At 38.6% G+C, this 24,893-nt stretch overlaps 1 protein-coding gene across 1 annotated transcript in view; it reads right to left on the minus strand.

The window, feature by feature from the left end:
• The window catches only part of ADGRL3 (adhesion G protein-coupled receptor L3), a 575,448-nt gene that overhangs the window by 89,045 nt on the left and 461,510 nt on the right, over positions 1-24,893 (minus strand). Inside the window, exon 22 of the mRNA XM_063294636.1 lies at positions 11,120-11,288. Within this exon, the coding sequence (XP_063150706.1) occupies positions 11,120-11,288 (169 nt within the window). The remainder of the gene's footprint in view (positions 1-11,119; positions 11,289-24,893) is intronic.

Genomic DNA, 24,893 nt, shown 5'->3' on the forward strand with positions numbered 1-24,893 from the left:
AGGTTAACATGGGCCAAAGTAGATACCAAGACAATATTGAATAGCCTCAAACCAGAGACTCCGCAAAGGATCGTTACCTTGTCGTGGTGCTGGAGCTTGAGCACCTCAATGATGCCATGAGCTAAACCGTGAAGGGCCACCCAAGACGGGAAGGTCATGACAGAGAGGTCAGACTAAATGCGATCCCTGGGGAAGGTAATGGCAACCCACCCCAGTATTCTTGCCGTGAAAACTAAATGGATCAGTACAACCAGAGATATGTCGGTATACCATCGGAAGATGAGACCCCCAGGTCGGAAGATGGTCAAAATGCTACTGGGGAGGAACAGAGGATGAGCTCAACTAGCCCCAGTCGTGATGACGCAGCTAGCTCAAAGCCGAAAGGACGGTTAGCGGCCGACGGTGCTGGTGGTGAACGGCGAATCCGATGTTCTAAGGATCAACACACCATTGGAACCTGGAATGTAAGATCTATGAGCCAGGGCAAATTGGATGTAGTTATTGGTGAGATGTCAAGATTAAAGATAGACATTCTGGGCGTCGCTGAACTGAAATGGACTGGAATGGGCCACTTCACATCAAATGACCACCAGATCTACTACTGTGGACAAGAGGACCACAGAAGAAATGGAGTAGCCTTCATAATTAATAGTAAAGTGGCTAAAGCAGTGCTTGGATACAACCCCAAAAACGACAGAATGATCTCAATTCGAATTCAGGGCAAGCCATCTAACATCACAGTGATCCAAATATACGCCCCAACCACAAATGCTGAAGAAGCTGAAGTAGAGCAGTTCTATGAGGATCTGCAGCACCTACTGGACAACACGCCTAAAAGAGATGTTATTTTCATCACAGGAGACTGGAATGCTAAGGTGGGCAGTCAAATGACACCTGGAATTACAGGTAAGTATGGCCTGGGAGAACAAAACGAAGCAGGACATAGGCTGATAGAATTTTGCCAAGACAATTCACTCTGCATAACAAACACTCTCTTCCAACAACCTAAGAGACGGCTTTACACATGGACTTCACCAGATGGACAACACCGAAATCAGATTGATTACATCCTTTGCAGCCAAAGGTGGCGGACATCTGTACAGTCGGTAAAAACTAGGCCTGGAGCTGACTGTAGTTCAGACCATGAACTTCTTCTTGCACAATTTAGGATCAGACTAAAGAGATTAGGGAAGACCCACAGATCAGCTAGATATGAGCTCACGAATATTCCTCAGGAATATGCAGTGGAGGTGAAGAATAGATTTAAGGGACTGGACTTAGTAGATAGGGTCCCGGAAGAACTCTGGACAGAAGTTGGCAGCATTGTTCAGGAGGCGGCAACAAAATACATCCCAAAGAAAGAGAAAACCAAGAAGGCAAAATGGCTGTCTGCTGAGACACTAGAAGTAGCCCAAGAAAGAAGGAAAGCAAAAGGCAACAGCGATAGGGGGAGATATGCCCAATTAAATGCAAAATTCCAGAGGTTAGCCAGAAGAGATAAGGAATTATTTTTAAACAAGCAATGCGCGGAAGTGGAAGAAGACAATAGAATAGGAAGGACAAGAGACCTCTTCCAGAAAATTAGAAACATTGGAGGTAAATTCCAGGCAAAAATGGGTATGATCAAAAACAAAGATGGCAAGGACCTAACAGAAGAAGAAGAGATCAAGAAAAGGTGGCAAGAATATACAGAAGACCTGTATAGGAAGGATAACAATATCGGGGATAGCTTTGACGGTGTGGTCAGTGAGCTAGAGCCAGACATCCTGAAGAGTGAGGTTGAGTGGGCCTTAAGAAGCATTGCTAATAACAAGGCAGCAGGAGAAGACGGCATCCCAGCTGAACTGTTCAAAATCTTGCAAGATGATGCTGTCAAGGTAATGCATGCTATATGCCAGCAAATTTGGAAAACACAAGAATGGCCATCAGATTGGAAAAAATCAACTTATATCCCCATACCAAAAAAGGGAAACACTAAAGAATGTTCAAACTATCGAACAGTGGCACTCATTTCACATGCCAGTAAGGTAATGCTCAAGATCCTGCAAGGTAGACTTCAGCAGTTCATGGAGCGAGAATTGCCAGATGTACAGGCTGGGTTTAGAAAAGGCAGAGGAACTAGAGACCAAATTGCCAATATCCGCTGGATAATGGAAAAAGCCAGGGAGTTTCAGAAAAACATCTATTTCTGTTTTATTGACTATTCTAAAGCCTTTGACTGTGTGGACCATAACAAATTGTGGCAAGTTCTTAGTGGTATGGGGATACCAAGTCATCTTGTATGCCTCCTGAAGAATCTGTATAACGACCAAGTAGCAACAGTAAGAACAGACCACGGAACAACGGACTGGTTTAAGATTGGGAAAGGAGTACGGCAGGGCTGTATACTCTCACCCTACCTATTCAACTTGTATGCAGAACACATCATGCGACAAGCTGGTCTTGAGGAATCCAAGGCTGGAGTTAAAATCTCTGGAAGAAACATTAACAATCTCAGATATGCAGATGATACCACTTTGATGGCTGAAAGTGAAGAGGAACTGAGGAGCCTTATGATGAAGGTGAAAGAAGAAAGTGCAAAAGCTGGCTTGCAGCTAAACCTCAAAAAAACCAAGATTATGGCAACCAGCTTGATTGATAACTGGCAAATAGAGGGAGAAAATGTAGAAGCAGTGAAAGACTTTGTATTCCTAGGTGCAAAGATTACTGCAGATGCTGACTGCAGTCAGGAAATCAGAAGACGCTTAATCCTTGGGAGAAGAGCAATGACAAATCTCGATAAAATAGTTAAGAGCAGAGACATCACACTGACAACAAAGGCCCGCATAGTTAAAGCAATGGTGTTCCCTGTAGTAACATATGGCTGCGAGAGCTGGACCATAAGGAAGGCTGAGCGAAGGAAAATCGATGCTTTTGAACTGTGGTGTTGGAGGAAAATTCTGAGAGTGCCTTGGACTGCAAGAAGATCAAACCAGTCCATCCTCCAGGAAATAAAGCCAGACTGCTCACTTGAGGGAATGATATTAAAGGCAAAACTGAAATACTTTGGCCACATAATGAGAAGACAGGACACCCTGGAGAAGATGCTGATGCTAGGGAGAGTGGAAGGCAAAAGGAAGAGGGGCCGACCAAGGGCAAGATGGATGGATGATATTCTAGAGGTGACGGACTCGTCCCTGAGGGAGCTGGGGATGTTGACGACCGACAGGAAGCTCTGGCGTGGGCTGGTCCATGAAGTCACGAAGAGTCGGAAGCGACTAAACGAATAAACAACAACAACAAACCAGAGAATGCTATCAGTTGGGCCTTAACAATCCAGTCACCCATGGCTGACTGGCAGTCAGTCTCCAAGGCATTCACACATTTGTGCCACCTGTTGAGGAAAAACACCTAACAACCAAGTCGTCCTCCAAAAGTTTCCCTATAGATGGATCGCCCTGGTTTGACAGTGAATGTCGTTTGATGAAAAAGAAACTGAAGGCAGCTGGGACATCTGCTCAGAGGCATTCCTCTGTATATATACAAGCTAGGATGCTGTTTCTAAGAGAATATAAGAAACTCATTAAATCAAAGAAAAAAAGGTCATGCTGCTTCAAATTGGTCAGGACTTGAGCTGTCAGCAGAATTATAGTGTAATTCAGCTATATTTTGGCAGTCTGTAGCTGGAATCCTGAAAGAATGGAGATTCACATTTGATATAGCAATCTCAGCTGAGGATTGGGAAAATTATTATCGTTTGTTTGCTGTCTCAGAACCTGTTGAGAAATGGTTACTAAATAGCGATTTACCACCTATAGAAGCTACACCCCTCTGGCCACCAGTATTAGAAAACAAGATTAAATCTATTATAAAAGGCCTGAAGAGCAATAAATAAAGCCCCTGGTGAGGACTTTCTACCACCAAAGCTATTCAAAAAATACCCCAGACATGGGCCCCTCTCTTTGTGGGTTTATTCATGCATGTAAATAATACCTGCCATATCCCAGCTGGGTGGAAGGTGGCAATTGTAGTTCCTATATTCAAAAAAGGGAATAAAAAGGATCCTAGCAATTACAGGCCCATCTGTCTAATAGATACTGTGGTTAAAATATATGCCAGGTTCTTCTTGAGGAGAGTTGAGAGCTGGGTAGCTGAAAAGTGCATTCTTGCAAAAGAACAAGCTGGCTTCAGGTGAAGTCGATCCACTATCGACAATTGCTTTGTCCTGAACCATCTAATTACCAAATATGTCAACAGGGGAGACAACTGTTTGCTGCCTTTATAGTCTGTAGTGCAGTGTTTGACACAGTAAACAGGGAAATATTATGGGGGAAATTGAAATTGACTGTCCTCAATATGGAACCCAGCCTGCTTGCACCGATCAAAGCCCTTTACACAAATACTTGCTTGAGAGTGTGGCGTAGGGTCAATGGAGCCATGGCAAGCAGGAGGAGTAAGACAAAAGTGTAAGGTGTAAGACAAGGGTGCTGCTTGCACCACTGCTATTCAGTCTATGAATATGAATTATATGTTAATGACTTGCCAGGACTGATGAAGGATCCTGAAGTACACCTGCCTACGGTACTTGACACACATTGCAACACCTTGCTATATGTTGACAATATGCTTTTGCTATTATATTCACAAGTTGGGTTGTATAGGTTAAGAAGACTTGGCTACTATTGCCATAATAATTCTCTGATTATTAATAAATCAAAGTCAAAGACCATGGCTTTCAGAAAATGACATCACAGCCATAGATGGCTATTAGATGGTGAGTCAATAGAGCAGGTCAACCCCTTTCCTTATTTAGACGTAGTCTTCTCTGAGACTGGATCTTGGCTCCCTCATCTTCAAAGAAGCTCAGCCAGAGGTGGCATATACAAATTCATTGTTAAAATTAATAAATCACTGTTATCCAGGTTCTTTAGCCCCAAATATTAAAGTATACAAAGTCAATGTTATCCCTATGCTCTTATATGGAGCTGAAGTTTGGGGCTTAAAACACGTGCCATTACTAGAGCAAACACAATCACAGCGTCTGAGAAGTATTATGGGTGTGGATAAGAGGACCTCAGCTGCTGCAGTTAGAGCCAACTGGGAATTTATACATGTTGTTCTTTGTCTACAATCAGGGCATACAATTATCGGTGCAAAATCAATGCTATGGAAACTGACAGACTCCCAAAATTGTGTCTGAGAGAACAGACCAAATCCCAATTAGAAACCTCTTGGGTTGCACAACTGACAAATTATATCAGGAGCTGTGGCCTCCCTGTTTCTTGTCCAGCTCTCTCTGGAAAACAAGTTAAAAGTTTGCTGCACAAAGAATTTTGGGTGTAGAGGTTCAGAAAGATATAGCTACCCTCGGTAAGGCTGGCACATTGAAATGGATGAGCTGCTATAAATGCATCTTCCAAATTGCAAAATATTTAAACACAGAAATGCCCAAGCATCTTAGGAGAAGCATTACTCAGCAAGCTTGGAGCAGCTGGACACAATGGTTAAACATGGAAGGTTTAACCAAGTTCCTTATGATGAATGTACTTGCATTTGTGGACCTCCAGAGATAGAGGACACAGCACAAATATTATTTGAATGTCAACTATATAAGAAAGAAAAAGAAAGAAAGAAAGAGCAATATCTTGGACCGCACATTAAATGAACGGCCTCTTGGAATCCTTACATTAAAACAACATATTTCATGTGTGGTCAGAACCGCAAAATCACATATAATATGGCCCTTTATCTAAACAAAACAGTACAATTGACAACAACATATGTGGATCTGGTTGGGGTAAATTGTAGGGGTGACACAGAAATACAATTTGCATTTTCATTTAGTTATGCCCTTTACTCTATTTTGTAACACATGGTTTTATTATTATATATTCTATATTTTGTATTTTGATATGGCCTAATGGCTAATCAATAAATTATTATTATTAAATATAGAAAGTTCACTTCATTTTACAACTTGTAGTTTATATTAAACTACATTTGCCATTTAGCCATTCTTCAAATTAGGCAAGTTTTTTTAATCACATTTTTTTGTTTTAGCTGCCAACTGATTTGAGTTTGAACATTTCACTGTTGATTCCTTATTCAAAACAAACCAAAAAAGGTACCTGTTGTTGCTGTCATTTAGTATTAGCAGCAGCAGCAGCAGCGGCAATAAGAGTAGGTATAATTATGGTAGTAGTCCTTGGGACTAACAAGTGACTGAGAAGCCACTGGGCCTTTTCAGGGTGTCAGAATGCATCCATAAAGTATGTTGTTAAGACTAAACTTGCTACATCCACCCACCCTTTCCCAGCCACGGCATCAAACAGTGAGTGCTTATGTGCTCCTCCCTGAAGAGATGAACCATTTAACAGTGATACAAATCTTAATAGATTAATCAAGGTGTCTGTTAGGGTCAAGCTGGTCCCTGCCCATTGAGTCAAGTGGAAATGAACCAGATGAAAAGCAGCAGGAGCCAGGCCTGGCCATGCTTTCTGCTTGCTGACTGGCCTCTCCAGGGAGATGGTCATCCTTTATTTCTCATTTGTGCCACTCGGGGGTCAGTTTCTATTTACATAGTCTGTTGATGAAAAACAAGTTTCTATGCTAGTCTGTTGCAAAAGAATACACAGGTGGATACTAAAGGAATAACTCTGGATGTCAGAGAACGAGTGAATAAATATGACTAAATGTTTCTGGCTTGCTGGAAAGCCCCTCTTCAACCATCCTGTGTTTAACTACTCAACCTGTTAAGAGGTTGACATGACAAGAGCAAGCTCCACCGAATACACCAGTTTCTCCTCGCAATGGACATACTCTGTCTTTGGTTTTCCTTTTATTTCTGACATACCGTTTTTATTATTTCTGGCATCTCTCACAAGCCTCAGCTTATTCTGGGCTAGAGTTTTTCTGATAGACTACCTTGTAATCTTCCCACTTTCCATTGGCTAAACATGTCCTTTTTGCTTTCCAACATTTTAGAGAGTTCTGCATGTGTCCACACTGGGCTCTTTAGCTTTTGTCCCATTTTTTTCTTCTAATGGGGGTGTTTCTGATTGCTCCTTCAGTATCTCATTTTGTAGAATTTTCCATCTCCCATCCTTCTTGTACACTTTTCTTTTTTAGGATTTCAAGGCCTTGGATCTCACCCACATTTCCTCTGATCTCATCAGAATCTGATTTTTCCAGTTCCTCCTCCTCCTCTGGATATCACAACTCCAAGGGTAACACTATCACTTTTCCCAAGCTGCCAGTCACCTTCACTACTTCAACCAATTCCTCCCTGTTGGAGAAGATGGAGTCCAGGATAGTGGAGCCCCTTGTTCTTTCTTCCACCATCTCACAAATGAGGTTGGTAGCAAGAGATGACAAGAATTTATCTCTGGGTAGAGATAAATTCCCAGAAGTTGAGAAGATAATTGTAATCCTCCATTATCACTATTCTATGCCTCTTCGGAAGATTGGTCATCCATTGCTGAACTACCTCATCTGTATCTTTTGCCTGCCCAGGTAATTTTTTAATAAACCCCCACAAAGGTATCATGGTATCACTTTTGTTTCTTTCTACTTTTATTCTTGCTCAAATACTTTCAAGAAGATTACCATGCTCTGGTTTCTGAATTTCTCTGCAGATATATTTTTTCTTTACATGCAGTGCAACACTCCCACACTTTTTATTGAGTCTCCTTCTTTTAAATAAATTGTAACATTCCAGTGCTGTGTGCCTATCATGAGTACCCCTCCAAATTTCAATGATGCCTATCATATCGTATTTGTCTTCCTGAATTAGGATCTTTAGTTCTCACTGTATATTCCCCATACACTGTGCACTGGGGTAGAAACATTTGAGGTTTTGAGTGCCATCTCCTGGCATGTCTATTTTATTCTCTTTGTATTCTGTTTTCCTGGTTCCAATTTTTGGCTGCTTATTCAGTTTCAATTCAAAGTCCTTCATGAAGGTAGGATAGGCCACTGTCCCAGAATCCAACCCTTCTCAGCAATCCTATTTGCATAAACAGTTGTTGACTTGTAGGATCTAGTATTCTTTTCATGCACAATGACCCTCAACTGGAAAGACTGATAAAAAAGCTATCTGCACTCCCAGTTCCTTAACCTTCTTGCCCAAGGCCTCATAGCCTCCAGAGATTCTTTCAGTGTCTCCTCTGGGCATGTCATTTGTCCTCATGTGGATCAGAAAGAAAGGATAGTTGTCATTTGAATATTCTTGGTAACTTCCCCATTACATCCTGTATAGAAGTACTTGGAAGACAATGCACATCTGCAATATCATATTAAGTCTGCACACAGCATTGGTTCCCCTTAATAAGGAATCACTTGCCACCATGTGTAGAGGGCAGAGGAAATGGCCTTGAAGGACAGGAGGAAGAGCCACAACCAAGGTCAGATAAAAGAGGCCTGAGCCTGGACCAAGAATATAACATGAGTAAATGTTTCAGACAAGCCCCTCCTTAGTTCACATGAAGACAGAGGGAAGGAGAGGGGAAGCGCATTCAGACTTGCAAGATTCTGCTACTAAAATTTTACAATAGAAGTACTACTGACCTACATGGTATTGGTTTCCTAGTCAGGTCTACCTTCAAAGGTTAACACCATGAGATGCCTTTTCTTTCTCAATGAGCCTCTTGGATTTCTTTTATCCATGAAGGCCCAGGGACTTCTGAAATGCATTATGTCATACTTTCTTCAGGTGGCTGTTGATAATCCTTTAGGAGAACCTGGTACTGGTTTCTGAGTTCCACTGGCACAAATTGCATCCTGATCTTCTTGCTTCTTCCACATGCTTGTCTCTTCCATTGTTTTTTTTCCCCCCGGTAATATTTTCACCTCTCTGTCCTTTCTAGAGAACTTCAGCTGTCCTGTTCAGAAATCTCTTATTTTCTCTTATGCATATCAGTCTAGAAACATTTTCCTCAAGCCCTTTCACTTTCTCCTCCAAGCCAGTTCCTCTTCTTCCTCTACCTCCAATCCTGCAAAGGTAGTCCAGGCAAGAAGATATACATTCCACATATTTTGCAGGTCATTGTCCATGTTGCTTGGATCCTTCTCCTCAACCCCCCTAGCCAAACTCCCACAGAAATCTTCACTATTGGCTTGCTGTGGTATTGAGCTCCCAGAAACTCTGGATGAAGACTAGATTGGACTGAAAGAAGAAGACAGTTCAAAAGAAAAAGGAAAGGGCAAACACGTCAAAAGGGCCTCTGCCTTGACCTCCCTTGTTAATCTCCTTGCCAAACTCCTGTTTGCACTCGCAATTTGCTCACTCATGTCCACTCTATGTGTTTGTTTTTTCTTTTTTTCACTACCTGGAATGACCATCTGAACATGCATTATTCTGCAGTCATATTGCTATTCCAGGAAGCACTGAAGAAATGCTTCTAATCCTCTAAAGGTTCCACGCTGCTGTACTGTATGCATGCCAGGAATTTTAAGGCACTGGAAGGCATTTCATCACTTGCTGCTTGCTTACACTGATTTGCATTTGCCATTTTAAAGTCCCCTTTCCCAGTCTGGAAAGATTAATTTTGGAGATGTATGCCATCTTGCTCATCTGTAATTCCAGGTGGTTTATGAATATATTAAAAAGCAATTTCACTACAAATCCTTAGGAGACCTCACTTTGGATACTTCTACCTTATGACAATTATGCATTAATTCTTACTTTCTGCTCCCTGTTCTTTAATAAGTTACCAATCCATTAGAGGACTTTAATGAATCAAAGAGTTAGAAGGAACCCGTAAGTCACTGAGTCCAGTTCCTTGGAAGAATCAAATTAAACCTCTCCTTTTATCCCAATTATGTTAAATTTACTCTAGAGTCATAGTGAAAAACTTCATCAAAGACTTTTTTGAAACCTAAGCATTTGATTTGATTTGATTTTCTCCAGGTAGGTATTAAATGTGTGCAGGTTGGGTCAGAACCATTTCAAACTGTTAGGATGGATCCCTAAAAAGATTTAATTCAGATTTCAAATCAGTTCCCCAAGTCAAGCTAATCACAAAGTTGATCTGATTTGGGAAAAACAAAAGGCCACCAAATCACTGAAACAACTTGGAAACAACTGATTCAAATTCAAACTGATAAGTTAATCTATGTAGATCACACCCATTTATATGTCTGTTGACATTCAAAGCAGTTTTAAATGCTATGAGGCAAGATTAACATTAGAAAAACTCTCTTTGTTCTTTAGCAAGATTTGACCTTCTATATTCTTACTTTTGTTATTAATAAAAATTACTTCATTGCATTATGCCAATTTATCCAGGGCATGTTAAAACTGTCTGGCCTATAATTTTATGTTGGATATATACCTATACCTGGATAAGAGATGGACCTACAATTTTACAGAAAACTGCTACAGACTACTTAGTACAAACCAACCTTTATTCTTTTTGCATGTGTTTTTATGCTGATTAATGTGTGTATGTGTGTGTGTGTGTGTATATACACATACACACCCACACACATATAATTTCAAAACACATAGTTCAAAACACATTTTTCACCCCAAGTTCTATATTTGAACATACACCAATATTATGTTCAATGAAATGTATTATCTTTTGGCTTATCTTTGATAGAAATAAACTGAAACTGAAAATTATGCTCTTTGATGGATAACAAAATCCCCACCTGTACATTTATCTAGGTGGAGCAGATGAACCCAGCTTGTATTAATATCTGCCAAAAGCAAATTCCTCAAGAATCTTTACTACAAAAGCCAGATCAACACCCTGCCTCCTGAAAAGTCATGGATTTGAGTTAGTGCCACTCTGCTGCCAAGGTAAAATCAACCAGAATAGTAATATTCAGAAAGAAATTCAGAGGGATGATTTTTTTTAAAAAATGCCATATTCCTAAATCATATACAGTTCATGCACTACTCAATGCTCACTGATAGCTACTCATTTTTATCATAGGTCCAGATACATTCTGTTAATTATCAGGTAATCCAGTTCAAAACCAAGCCACAACAAATGCAAAATATAAGACACTGTATATAAAAAGTTGGTGTAATTATTAGGCTATTAAGCACCTGATTTGCCTCTCTTTACAATATCCATCACCACCACCACCACCACCACCACCACCATCAATATCAACATCTCATCATCCTTACCTTTTTTTGGAGAACACAATGGAAAATGAATATAAACATTCCCTGCAGAGAATTGAAAATGGTGAAGAGGTACGCCATGATCACCGTGCTTTCATTAATATACATAAGTCCAAAGGCCCAGGTGAGTCCCAATAGGCAGAGCAGAGCTATTGCACCTATAACCCATGACCTGTCAAGGAAAGAAGGAAGAAAGGAAGAAAGAAAGAAAAAAAAAGAAAGGACAGAAAAGAAGTGTATTTGACTGATAAAGAAAACAATTCAATGAACACAACAGTATTTTAGATTATTCTTTGATGAAAAGAAAGGCAGAACGCGAATATTTGTGAGAAATGAATTTCAGGAATTCAATGCAGTTTATTATCAAATTCATAATCTGAAGAAAATATATAGATGAAAATGTCATGAACATGAAAATGCCTCTCTAGAAAAACAAGCTTGTAGCAAATGTTTTTGAGTAGAGCAGTGCAGATGAAATAAAATATAGGGATATATGACACTGTAAAGGAAAATATAAAATATTTTAAATTTGCCTCCATCCCTTCCATGCCTAATTTTTAAAGCTTCATAATACTGATCCTATGTAAACCATTCTGGAAATAAAACAAAAAAACAAGGACAGTTAAGAGAACAATAGTCCTATTATTTTAAAAGAGTTGTTTATGGTGGAATACCAGCAGATGGCTTTATATATTTTGCATATTTTCTGCAATTACCTGGCTCCAAAATCTTTGTAAATTATATTTTCAAATCAATTGTATATTAAATCACCTGAACCAAAATTTAAATGCAATCTAGCCAGCTTTCAAAAGAAATTCTGTCCAATTGTTTTGTTGTATGCATGGCTTGTTTTTTAAAAGAAGAAATTCCAAAATAGTGTAACTATTAAAAACCAAGTATTGATTATGTAGATCCACTTCAGTCTGGGTTCTGGCCTAATTATAAGAGAATCTGCCTTGGCTGCCGTGATGGATGACTTTTCCATGAGAAGAACACAATCGGTATGGACATAGGTATCCATGGTCCCAAAATGACAAAACATGTGTCATGATGTTACAATATAACATCTGCCCTTTTGTTCTTGTGTCATGATGTTACATACCAGTGTAACCATACACACCAGTATGTAATGGGCAAAGTTTGCATTGTGATGTTGCGATGCAGGATTCATCCCTTATCACCACCCTTTTCCATTCTGAGAATGCTTTCAATCTGTTCTCTCATGGGATCTCTCTGCTACTTTCAATATCACTGACTTCAGTATCATGTACTGGCTCTGTGGATTAGGGACTGGGAGTGCTGTTACGTACTCCCAGCCCTGCACCTCTTCTGGAGCAAAGCACTGAGATGCAATACTGTAGTTTGGCCCCCTGACAGTCTTACTGCAGAATGCCTCAAGTTACCAAGTTGTCTACAGTGCCATCTATAATATCTATGAAGTTGCTTAATACAGTCATGAGAAGATTTGGGGTGAAGTGTCATCGCAGCTCTATATCTTGGTGAATTCAGAATCAGGACAGGCCATGCATGTCTTAAATTGCTGCTCGAATACAGTAGTGGAAAACAGATGAGGGCCAAGGAGCTGAAGCTGAATTCAATAGGACAAAAGCATTGTGGGCCTGTGGTTCCTGGGTATAGAAATTAAAGGCATTCCCTATTCTGGATGGAGTAGTAGTCCCCTGAAAGAACAGGTTTTTTTCTACAGGGCCTCCTAGATCTATCATTGCTGCTGGAGCAGGTGACTTCTGTGGAGTCCATTGCTGAATAAGGATAGCTTGGCTACATTGATTCAGGCATCAATAACTTCAAAACTGATTAGTACAATCTACTTTCTAGGGCTTCCCTTCATAGAATTCTGCAAGCTACAATAAAAGCTACAGAATGCCTCACTAGGGTCCTGACTAAGATACTTTATCATGCATGTATTAAATATCTGCACTGGTTGCCAGTCTGGCTCTCATTCAGAGAGCTGGTATTACTAAACTAGAACAGTTGTCTTCAATTAAATTTACCTCCCAGGTACCAACAATACAATCCTCCAGTGAAGTCCTGTCCTCCGCTCTGCAACCTGCAGCTTGACAGTTGGTGGAGATAAGGAGACAAGCTTTTCTGCATGGCACCTGCTCTCTGAAATGACTTTCCCTCCATGATGCTAGGCCCTGTGTTTAGGCATCTTTGAAACAGTTGGCTTTGTATGATTGCCTTCCATAGCCATTACCTCTACTAATATTTGGAGAGGGGCTGGATTGTCTTTATTCTATTTCTATTCTGCCTATGTCCTGTTGAACTGCATACTTGTCTATTTATTGTTAACACTTCGGGTTTTTAAAATAAACACATAAATAAACAAGCAATCAGTGTTTATCCTTACAAAAATCAAAGGAAGTATTTCTAGGGAGCTACTTAAAAGGCCTCCCAATATGTTTAGGAAGAATTTAGATAGATTGGGCCCCTAAGAGTGCACCCACTCCAGTTCTCTAGAAAATTTGTCTCTAAAGGGAGTGAAAAGGGTCAGAAAAGTAATGGTGACAGAAAAGTAGTAGTGGGAGATGAACTATCGTTCTCCGTGGTGGTGGAATCTTGGTTACAACATGTTATATGACTTGGCACATAGTACCTATTTTGGCCAGATTAATCTGATAATTTGCAAGAGTGTTTTACCACAGGGGGGTGCAGTATGCAAATGGTGAATTAGTCTGATCAAGGACTGTTCCATTCTGTGTGTAGGAGAATGCTTCAAGCCTACAGTAGGTCAACTGAGTGAGCATACAAAGCATTCCCGTATTAGCAGTAGGGGTATGGAGCCTAAAAGTAGTTAAACCACCAGAAATAGAGTGCTCCAGTCTCTACTTCACTGTGTTCCCAGGTGAATTAGTGTATTTAACACTCTATGGACCAAACTTTGGTATTTTCCTAAGAAACCTCAGAATAGCAGAGACCTGACTATAAAGTAACAATTGCTGTTCAACTTAAACACCTGAAATATGTTTCTTTATGACCAAAGTTTTATTCAACATTTTCATTGAATTAGAAAGGAAAACTACAGGAGCAATAGGACTGCAGAAGCAGGAAGGGCGATTTAAAATTTATACTGTTCATAGATAACAAAGTAACAGTGAGGGAATTCAGATACAAGAATCAGCAGCTACAGGATCTGTCATAGACACGTGCAGTTTGAAAATTACGTGGAACAATAATAGAACTAATAATATATTGAGGACTGCAAAAGTTTGGATGATCATTAGATGCCATCTGTGCTTATGTGCTGCCAACGAGTGATCGTTCAGATTTTTGCAGCCCATATATGAGAGCCTTATATATTTCTAAAATGCATTAAATGAATTAAGCCCTGCAGCAAAATAAAATGGAAGATAATTTCATTTTCTGTTTGGAGGTTGAGGACAAATATAAGGAGATTATCAAGGAATATTTGATTATTCAAGGAATAGTTATCCTGAAATACCATGGGAAGTAAAGAAAAAAAATCTGTATTTTTAGCATTATCCTAGGGGCTGCGGTGGCTCAGTGGTTAATACGCTGAGTCGGAGGACCATTAAGGTCGGCACCTTGGCAGTTCGAAACCCGAGAGTGCGAGCCGTGTGACGGAGTGAGCTCCCATCAACTTGTCCCAGCTCCTGCTAACCTAGCAGTTCAAAAGCATGCAGATGCAAGTAGATAATTAGGTACCACTTCAGTGGGAAAAATAACAGGGACATGAAAGGAGCTCCCTTGGGCATCCCCCAGGCAACAGTGATGTCACCAGCAAATCCTTTCAATACAGAAGTGCCTTGGTAGGTGCTTCTGACACACACACACACACACACACACACACAAAGCATTAGCCTGCTGTCTCAATAGTTTTCATGGGCCAGGAGAAGTTTTTCTAGTACTACAAACTGTAAGCCTGAGAATATTAATATGAAGATGGAATCGATCTCTAAATTTTCTCATAGGAAATCTAATGTCCTATTCTGCATATACCCTTCTCTCTCTGTGTGTGTGTGTGTGTGTGTGGTTGTGTTGAGATTATAACTCCTGGCTCTTCCCCAACTTCATGTCTGTAGTGAAATGAGATTCTAAGCAGTGAATATGCCAAACAGAGATAAGGAAATTATAAGGAAAGAAGGAACCCATTAAAAAGCAACAGCAGGAATGAAATTTCTACTAGAAAAATTGGCAAAGGACTATAAAGCCATGTACATACCTTAAATAAGCTAAGTTAGTGCTTCTTAATGGAATGTCTCAAGTCATTTTATTAAAAACTAATGGGTGTCAGAAAGTCTGAATCATCCAATAGCTTTGGAAATTTCTGTTTCTAAATCCTGCAGATCTGAGGCCTGATTGTAGAATTTCCCCCCCCAGAAGCTTTTGATTTTAGGAAACTTGTTGGAAAGCTCAGCTAGAAACAGAGGTTTTCCTGCTATAAAATTACTATAGGAAAGGAAAGGAAAATCCAGACACGTGCTTTCAGTTATACCATGGGGCCACAGACATTGCAATTTTTAAAAACCTTCCATCCATGTTGCTACTGCAAATAAGGGTAATTATATCTTTGTCTTCAGACAATGGGATGAGTATTTTGTGCCCAAGAAAAACTTGATCTGTGGGAGTTCTTGCTTTCATCAAAGAACAAAGAAGCCTGCAAAGAATTTTGAGGCCTATACAAGGTGGCCCTCTTAACAGATTGTTGCTTTGCAGCGGTAAAAGGGCTTGCACATCCAATGAGGCCATGAGCTATACTACTGGGACTGTATACTCCCAGAAGGCTTACTCATAACGGGCAAATCAGGCAAGGGATCAGAGTAAATATGATCCACTGGAAGAGGGAATAGTAATCCACTCTAGTAATCTGCCAAGAAAACAAACATATATTTGACAATCAGGTCAATGTCAACAAGATACTGGAAGAGGAATCCCCAAGGACAGAAAGTTTCCAGAGAGCTACTGGGAAAGAGGAGAGGGCAAGTATGAGAGTGGCATTGTTCCTTATGATGTGGCTGGATTAAACCTGAAAAGATACCTAGCTGCTGATGTGACCAAAGAAAAAGAAAATTCCAGTGCTGCAAAGTTATTTATACCATTGGTACATGGAATGTCAAAACCATGAATTGAGACAAACTTCAAGCTATTAAAGAAGAAATGCCAAAACTGAAGTTTGATATTTTGGGAATCAGTGAACTGAAATGTACTGGAACGAGTCACTTTCCATACGAAGTACATCAAATCTACCTCAGACAAGAAAATCATAGAAGAAATAAAACAGCCGTCATTATTTTAAAAAAGGGTGTCAAGTCAGTGCTTGGATACAACTCTGCAAAATGATAGAATGATCTCAGTTCAATTCAGTTCAAGCCAATCAGTATTACAGTGATCTAAATCTATGCTGTACCCACAGATACAGAGGAAGTGGAAGGTGAAGATTTCAACAGAACATAAAAAATTACAGGAGACTAGAATGCTAAAGTTGGAAATCAAATAATAAGTAAAATATTTGGCCATGGTGTACAAAATGAAGGAGGTATATTAATGGAATTCTGCCTAGAAAATACAGCATTATTATAACAAATGCCTTCTTCCAACAACCTAAAAGATGACGCTAAACATGGACATCACCATATGGACAACACCAAAATGAATTCATTATATGCACTGCAAATCAAGATCGAGAAACTGTACTAAGTTAGCAAACTGACTGCAGCTTGGATCATGAACTTCTTGCAGAATTGACATTAAACAAAAACCAAGTAATCAGACAAACCTAATATGACCTCAGGAGTATTTCATATGATTATATAGTAGATATGAATAGATTTATTTAATTTGATGAATAGGGTGCCTAAAAAACTCTGCTCTAAAATTCATGACATCGTTAAAGATAAAGCAAACAAAATATTCCAAAATAGAAAGGAAAAAAGAAGGTGAAACAGCTGTCAGCTGATCTTCTGAAAATAGCTGAAGAACAGGAGAAAGCAAAAGGCAACAAACAACAGGAAAATTTACCTGACTAAATGCAGAGTTTCTGAGAACAGCAAGATAAGGCAATAAATTATATATAAATCAGTAGGGCAAGGAAACTAAGGATAACAATTGAATGGGAAAGACAAGAGATTGATTTGTGTGAAGTACAGAAATGGAGGGTAACTTTTATCCAAAGATAGACACATTAAAAAACAAAGGCAAAGATCTACTGGAAAAAAAAGATTTAAAGAGGAAATGCTATAAAAATACAGAAGAACTATACAGAACAAATTTCCAAGTCAAGAATACATATGAAAGCATGATCACTGAACTAGACCCAGACACTCTAGAGGAAGACAGTCTAGAAAGTGAATTGAGCCTGAGAAAACATTGCTAACAAGACTGCAAGAACTGATGAAATATTAGCAGAACTTTGAAAAATCTTACAGTATGATGAAGTTGAAATTTTACTTGTGGTTTGTAGGCAGGTATGGAAAAGACAGAGGGACTTGGAAAGATCAATTTATATTCCAATACCAAAAAAAAGGGCGGTACTAAAGAATGCTCAAACTATCAAGCACTTATTGCACTTAGCTCACATGCTAGCAAGATAATGCTCAATATTTTTCAATCCAAATGTTATCAATATGTGGACTGAGAAATGATAGATGCACAAGCTGGATTCGGAAAAGGCAGAGACACTTGAGATCACATTGCTAGTATCTAATGGATAATGGAAAAGGCAAGGGTGTATTTTTTCAAGGTCATGTAGGAGCTGGACTAATAGTCATGGACACAATGTGCTCAAATTTAGAAATAGTGCCTTGCACATAGTGAAAAGTAAATGCAATCAATCAATATTTTATTGCGGTCTTAGACCAGTACAGAGAAGTAAATGATTCTCAATATTTTTATGGACTGGAATAATTCCAGCTATATGCAGATCTCAGGTCATTCATTCCCCTGATATAATTGCAAAGATTTGGACTAGTTACCAACAAGATGCTAGGGGCTTCTCCAGACTGTAAGATATAAACCTTCTATTGCATATTATCCATGGAAAACAGCTGTAGTAGCAGATATTTTCTCTTGATAATCAGTAACATTCTCTGATTCAGACTTAATTTGACTTTTAGAATAAATGAAGCAGAAGTGCCTGCCTCAAAGACTATTTCTGATCACTTTTTTTCAACATATTACTTCTGCTGACTCAGAGCCAAAGGCAATAGTAGACTTCATACAAGACAGCTGGTTACTACATTCGCACAGCATGCCCACTATATTTAACCCATTCTTTGCAGAGAGAGATGTACAATATTACAGATATTAATTCTTTATGTTGACAGAATTTGTCATGCTGTTGTGCTGCAATGTGGTATGAAGCACTCCCCTCCAAAAAAAAAAAGATGGTCAGAAACAGAATCACAGAGAAATGAAGTCAGATATCTTGATCTTATCAAAGCCCGAAGTGGCACAATTGCATGGAATATAAGACAGTTGCAGTTTGTTCTAGAGAAGTAGAAGCTCCCACATTCACAGAATTTTCAGAAACAGGATCAAGAAAGATAAGCGTGCTAACCAATCAGACTTCCTAGATCAGGTTAGTGCTACCAAATAATGAAAATATCCAACCATTCCTTCTCTTCAGTAATGGAGCTTAGGCAAAGTGATCCAGAGCTGCATTTTTCAGAGACTATTTTGTGTTGACAGAAGTTGTAACCATTTATTTGGACAGGATAAACCCAAGATGCTATTAGAGTTCTCTACTTTGCCATCTCATAATTAGGTTATGGAAATTTTTGATTTTGGTTTTATTTACCTTTTTTAAACCTTTCATGAATTTCATATATTTTTTGACTCAAAGGAAGAGAAATGTACTAAAATCTGATTATAACTGGTGAATAGGAAAAAGAGAAGCTCATGTCTTATATGGAGAAGAAAGAACAGAAATAGTAGTTATCTGATGTGTGAGGTTTCTAGTAGGAAAGAACAGACAAAGGACTGTACATTATGTAACGACTGTAAATTAATGCTTATTGTAAATGAAAGCTCAGACTATTTTATAAAGAAGAAACAGTATCTGCAAGAAGACCTACAGAAAATGTGAAACCTATATCCTGGAGGAAAAAGGTGTACTGACTGACTGTAGTCCTTTGTTGCAAACCTGAGAAATAGTGCAATGAAGCAGCAGCACCAGTCGTCCGACAGCATATGTATTTTACCCAGAATAATCATCTGTGCATAAGGGTTTAAATCTGAATAGATGATTTTGTTTGTTGGCTATTTGTGTTCCTGTTGTAACAAGTTTGGCTTTTTTCTTCTTCACAAAATCAGAATTGGAAGGGTCCATTTAGATAATCCAGTCCAGTGCAGGAATCCAGACTTAATCCCCTTCTGGCTAGGCTTCACTTAAACCAGCCTTTCTCAACTTTTTGACCCTGGAGGAACCCTTGAAATATTTTTCAGGCCAAGGGGAACCCCTGAAAATTCAGGCTCAAATATAGGCCACAAGTTACAAAATGATTATATTTGTTTCATGTATAGGCCTGTATATGCTGTATGCATTAACAGTGTTCTTAAACTAAAAATAAAGAATGAAATTTACCTCTTTAATGTGAAGTTGCCCGAATTTGAAATAAATAAATTGTGATCACCCAGGGAACCCCTAGTGACCTCTCCTGGTTGAGAAACCCTGACTCAAACCCATCTACTGATGGGGAACCTACCCACTCTCTGGGTAATTGGTTTCACTCTCAAGGCATATGGAGACAGCCAGTTTAACATGCTTTTCTTCAGTCCATGAGATGGTACAAAAATATACCAGCATCATTTGCCCTGTCCCAACAGTCTACATCTTTCTGCCTCTTTAGCTTTAACAGGAATAAATTAAGGAAAGTGATCAGTGGATTACCTGCTGGGGAGCGACATCACCAACTGCTTTCCCTAATGTGAACTGGGGTCAGCAGAGGATGTGAGTTTTGACAAATGGCTAGACCCAGAGGTTTGGCCATTTGTCAGAACCGCATCCATGGGATGGATGGAGGCTTCCTGCTTTCTCCAGCTTTGTTGGGAAGCCCCATTTACTGCACAGTTGATCTGCAGATTATCTCTTAGTTCAGCTATGGACTGGGGATGAGATGAAAGCTGTGTCACATGGACATGTCCTTAAAGAATGGTTAGTAAGGCATTTTCCAGCTGCAGTTAGAGGGGATATTTGAATGAACCTTCAAACTGGTTTCCCGTTAGAAGTTAGAAATCACTTCTATTATCTTATATTTTATCTCCTTGGTGACACATTGGATTGCATAAATGGTAATGTTTTGCTCCACTGTCAGTATGCATATTTTTTTTATCCTGCCTTTATTATTTTTTACAAATAACTCAAGGAGGGGAACATACGTAATACTCCTTCTTCCTCCTATTTTCCCCACAACAGCAACCCTGTGAGGTGAGTTGGGCTGAGGGAGAGTGACTGGCCCAAGGTCACTCAGCCGGCTTTCATGCCTAAGGCAGGACTAGAACTCTCAGTCTCCTGGTTTCTAGCCCAGCACCTTAACCACTAGACCAAACTGGCTCTAGTGGGGAAAAGGAGGAGGCAATCAGTGTGATACTTTTTGGTCATCACTACTACTTATTAACTACGAAATAATTGAGTTTTGCACAATGTAATACCCTGCAAACTACAGTCTCTGGAAGGGCAATTTCAGAAAAACTCATACAATGAATGCCTTTGTTACTGTAAGCCAGAAGCCATTGAAACACCTCATGCATCTGTGGTGCAAATTTCTTACACCTTTATTAACTTAGTACCCAGGCTGTACTGATTCTTTTTATATTAATTATCTTTTAGCTGACCAGAGTGATGCATTTTCTTATGATGTTGTCAACTTCTGTTTAGTGGCCAGCAAGATTTGGCAGGATCTCACTAGGAATATTTTGATTTGATTAAAATTGCTTAAAGTTTAATAATAACAATAACTGTTAACCCTATATCTGTTTCTAGCTATAATTTATGATGGTCTCTTGTAAAAGAACACAGAGCTGACCTTGTGGAAGATATGAAAGAGCCACTAAGGGGGGAAGGAAAAGGAAGCCATTATGGGAGGGACTTGGAGAAGAGATTATACAGTCTAGAGATAGAAGGAAGTATGAGAAAGAAACTCAAAAGAACTCTACCTTAGTTTGCTTAGTATAAGAAGGGACAGAGAGAAGCCTGGAGAGACTTTCAAGATTCTGTTGATATACCCCACAAAAATAATGTAACATTCTGGGAATCCATGTGGTGTCTGTTTCTTACCTGGCTGACCTCAAATGGTTGACATATCTTCACTGAAGATTTACTACTAATAACCTCAATGTTCTAAGTGGCTTATTTGAACTAAGAAAGTTTCACCTATTGTGGCTATGTTCAATTTATCTTTTGCTATTCCATTTATTTATCATATTTATCTTTTAATTTTATTTGATTTTGTTTCTATGCTTTATGTTATTTAAGGCTGGTCAATGACTGAAATAAAGTACTAATCTGATCTAGCTGAGTTTTAGGTAATACAAAACAACAAAATAATGTATATATTCTAAGGGTTAAGATGGCTGATCATTTAAAGTGATTTTGATATATTAGTAAAAAGGATAAATGCACAGGAAATTTAAAAAGAATGAACAAGTATAATAATTTATAGTGAACTAGAATGAATTAGGAGAGGCTATGTAGTGCATCGACATGGTGCTATAATAGTGAAGATTAATATTATTCAGAGTTTCCTTTAAAAAGGATACATGGAAAATAATGATACAATAAGACAACTCCTGTAATCTCATTTTGATTATTTTTCTAAACATTACAGTTTTTTTTTAAACTGTCAAACTTTATTTTAGGAGAGATAAGAATTATCTATAAAAATATAAAATCTTTTTTGAGTGAAGTCACTTTGGGTGACTTCATGAACATCTTCATGTAGTTTTCTTGGCTACAGTACAGAATTGCTTGACATTGCTTCTTCTTCTTCTTCTTCTTATTATTATTATTATTATTATTCTTATTATTATTATTAATTCTGAGAGACCTGGTTGTCTGTCCTCTAAGTACTAGCCAAATCCAACCTTGCATAGCTTTTTGAACTCAACCGAGGTCAGATAGGTCATATAGTACATTTGCTAAGAAAATGAATTGTGAATCAGGAAGTTTCTAGTGCATATCACAATCTTATTATGAATTCAGAAGTTGACTTGGGTCAAGACTCCATACATTTTTGTGTTGGTGGGAACATGTGGTACTTCGAGAGCATGTAATGGACCCTTTCACAGGAAGACTACAAGTTGGGCTTATCCATTCACAGAATGACTGCTAGAGTGGGCACAGCCATTTTCAAAGCATTTACACATCTAGAAGCTAAACTGGTGACAGTGCTACCCTCAGTCCTCATTTTTATTTTCTAATAAAGCCATATGGGTCCCAGAGACATTCTTTTGAAATAAAGATAATGTTGGAGATCTTTCCATAGGCTTTGTAAGCCAGTTTCCTGGCCAGACACTAAAACTACATATAAACAGTCAAATGGGGCAGAGTGTTTGGCAGGACCAAGAAATGTGTCCAGGGAACCACAATGAAGCTTCCAGGATTAGACAAGTACTTTCTTTCAGCCTTAGATTTTCCTCTACAATATAAGGGCAATAATGCAATAGAGCTATTATAAGAATTGTTAACTCAGTCTATATCTTAAGGATCTTGTCGCAACAATCCTATTGGAAGACAATCCTTGGCAGAGAAATGAGCACTTCCGAGGACTACCTAGATTAGCCAAGGTAGAAGATGAGGAAGTAGCACTTTCCTTTTGCTGCCCTTTCCCCATTCATTTTTTTTTTCATTTCCACTGACATAGTATCCATGGTTCTAACCTAAACATACTCCATTTAGTCAACTACCACTGGAATAATGGTAGTGGTTGAGGCTTGTGCTGGCATATTGAGGCAACCACCTCCAGAGAGGAAAATCTGCTGTTGGAATTAAGATCCACCAGAACTTCTAATAGTTTATCAATTCCTCCACTATCAAAAAGCACTATAAATGTTCAACAACTCTTATGAAGTTTTTTTCTTTGAGGCTGTTATTGTTCCTAAATATATATAATAGAAAATCTTCCTCTTAATCCAGGAAGGAAGGATGATTAATTTAGGAAGCATATAAGCAAATCAGTAACAGATGTACAGCAAGCAGGAAGTATGTTATAAAAGATTTTCTCCGTATTGTGTGTCTTTGTGTAAAACTGATGCATGCAAAAGGTGCAGCTGATAGTATTTTATTATAAAGTGGTACATTTTAACACTGGCTAACAATAATACATAATTATGATTTGGACTCTATGTAGTAATCACAACCCATTAAATAGATTGCATTTCATAATCTTGTAAAAGAATGACAAAGATGAGAATGAGACAAAATAAATGAACATAAACGACTCTTCACCAGAAGAACAAACTGAAAGTCCACTGTAAAGTAGCAGCACTTGCAATAATAATAGCACAGGATTTGGGGGGTGGGGGGAATGGTGCATTATCTAAGGCCCATAATTAATATTTTGCCGTTTCTCTTAACATTCAGCTGTTTTAAGCACAAGGGTATTATTGGAAATCTTCATTTTTCAAAAATGTAAATAAGGAATCTAAATACTTTTATTGTTTCATATATCCTCAAATTGTCAGTTCAGGATCCTTTTGTTATATTAAATAAAGAGCATTAGGACTCCTGCATTAAAAAAAAATCCTACCAATCAACTTCATCAGCCACTACAAACTAAACACATTATTATGCTCAGGATATAATGGAGAAGGTACCTCAAATAAATAGTACAGTATAAGATGTCCAAGTAATTGCCAATCAAGATAGATACAGCATAAAACTTTAGGCCTTACAGTTTTTCCCTCACAGTTTGCTCTTCTGCCTCTCAAAGGTGAATGACAGAAGCTGTAATGATTTTTAAATACTGATCTGGCAGCCAGTTCATGGGAACATGCTGATAAATAGAATTTATCAGTCATTCAGGTCATTCTTACTTGATGAAGGGTCTGTTATCCTCAAAGCTGAAGAATGCATAGACATAAAGACAAGAATGTCAGCATTAGAATATAATGACAAAAAGGTACCATGTAGGTCAGCAATCACACAAGTTCATCTCCAAGTCAAGTCACAGAAAGCTGGAGTAACAATTGGACTTAGCTCTCACTGAAGTAGTAAATCAGGCTAAAAACTAACCTCTTTAATGCCATTAAAAGATGTATTTGGTATCAAAAAGGTGGAACCACCAAGGACAAATCACCAATGTCGTTTAATTAACAATACATTTCTACAGCCTTTAATAATAAGCAATAATTTTTTCTTGCAGCTGTATTCTTTCTGACTAAGCATTGATTTTCATGCTGTGCTTTTGAAATTAATTAGTTATTTCAGAAACATACTGTAATGTGAAAATAACCATGCATGACAATTTCTCTTTTAAAAGATAACATGAAAAGTATGATCTGCATGAATTTTTGAAAGTTCCCTTTTCATAGGATAAAACTGTATTTCAAAATCCCATTTTCCTTCTCATATCTATTACTGCGGAATGTGTTTCTGGAAGTGTAGGTGTCTTTTCAGCAGGGTAGTTGGGTCTGTTACAGGAAAACTGACAAAGAATGATGAGGACTATAGTCCACTTCATCAGCTACATGGAACATTATTTTTTCCCAATCCCCAACAAACTATATATGTGTGTATACATTCCTATCGTAAGTTAATACTTTGCATCTGAATAAATGGAGCAACAATGTCTATAAACAT

The sequence above is a fragment of the Candoia aspera genome, chromosome 2, assembly GCF_035149785.1.
Source record: "Candoia aspera isolate rCanAsp1 chromosome 2, rCanAsp1.hap2, whole genome shotgun sequence".
In the NCBI taxonomy this organism is placed as follows: domain Eukaryota; kingdom Metazoa; phylum Chordata; class Lepidosauria; order Squamata; family Boidae; genus Candoia; species Candoia aspera.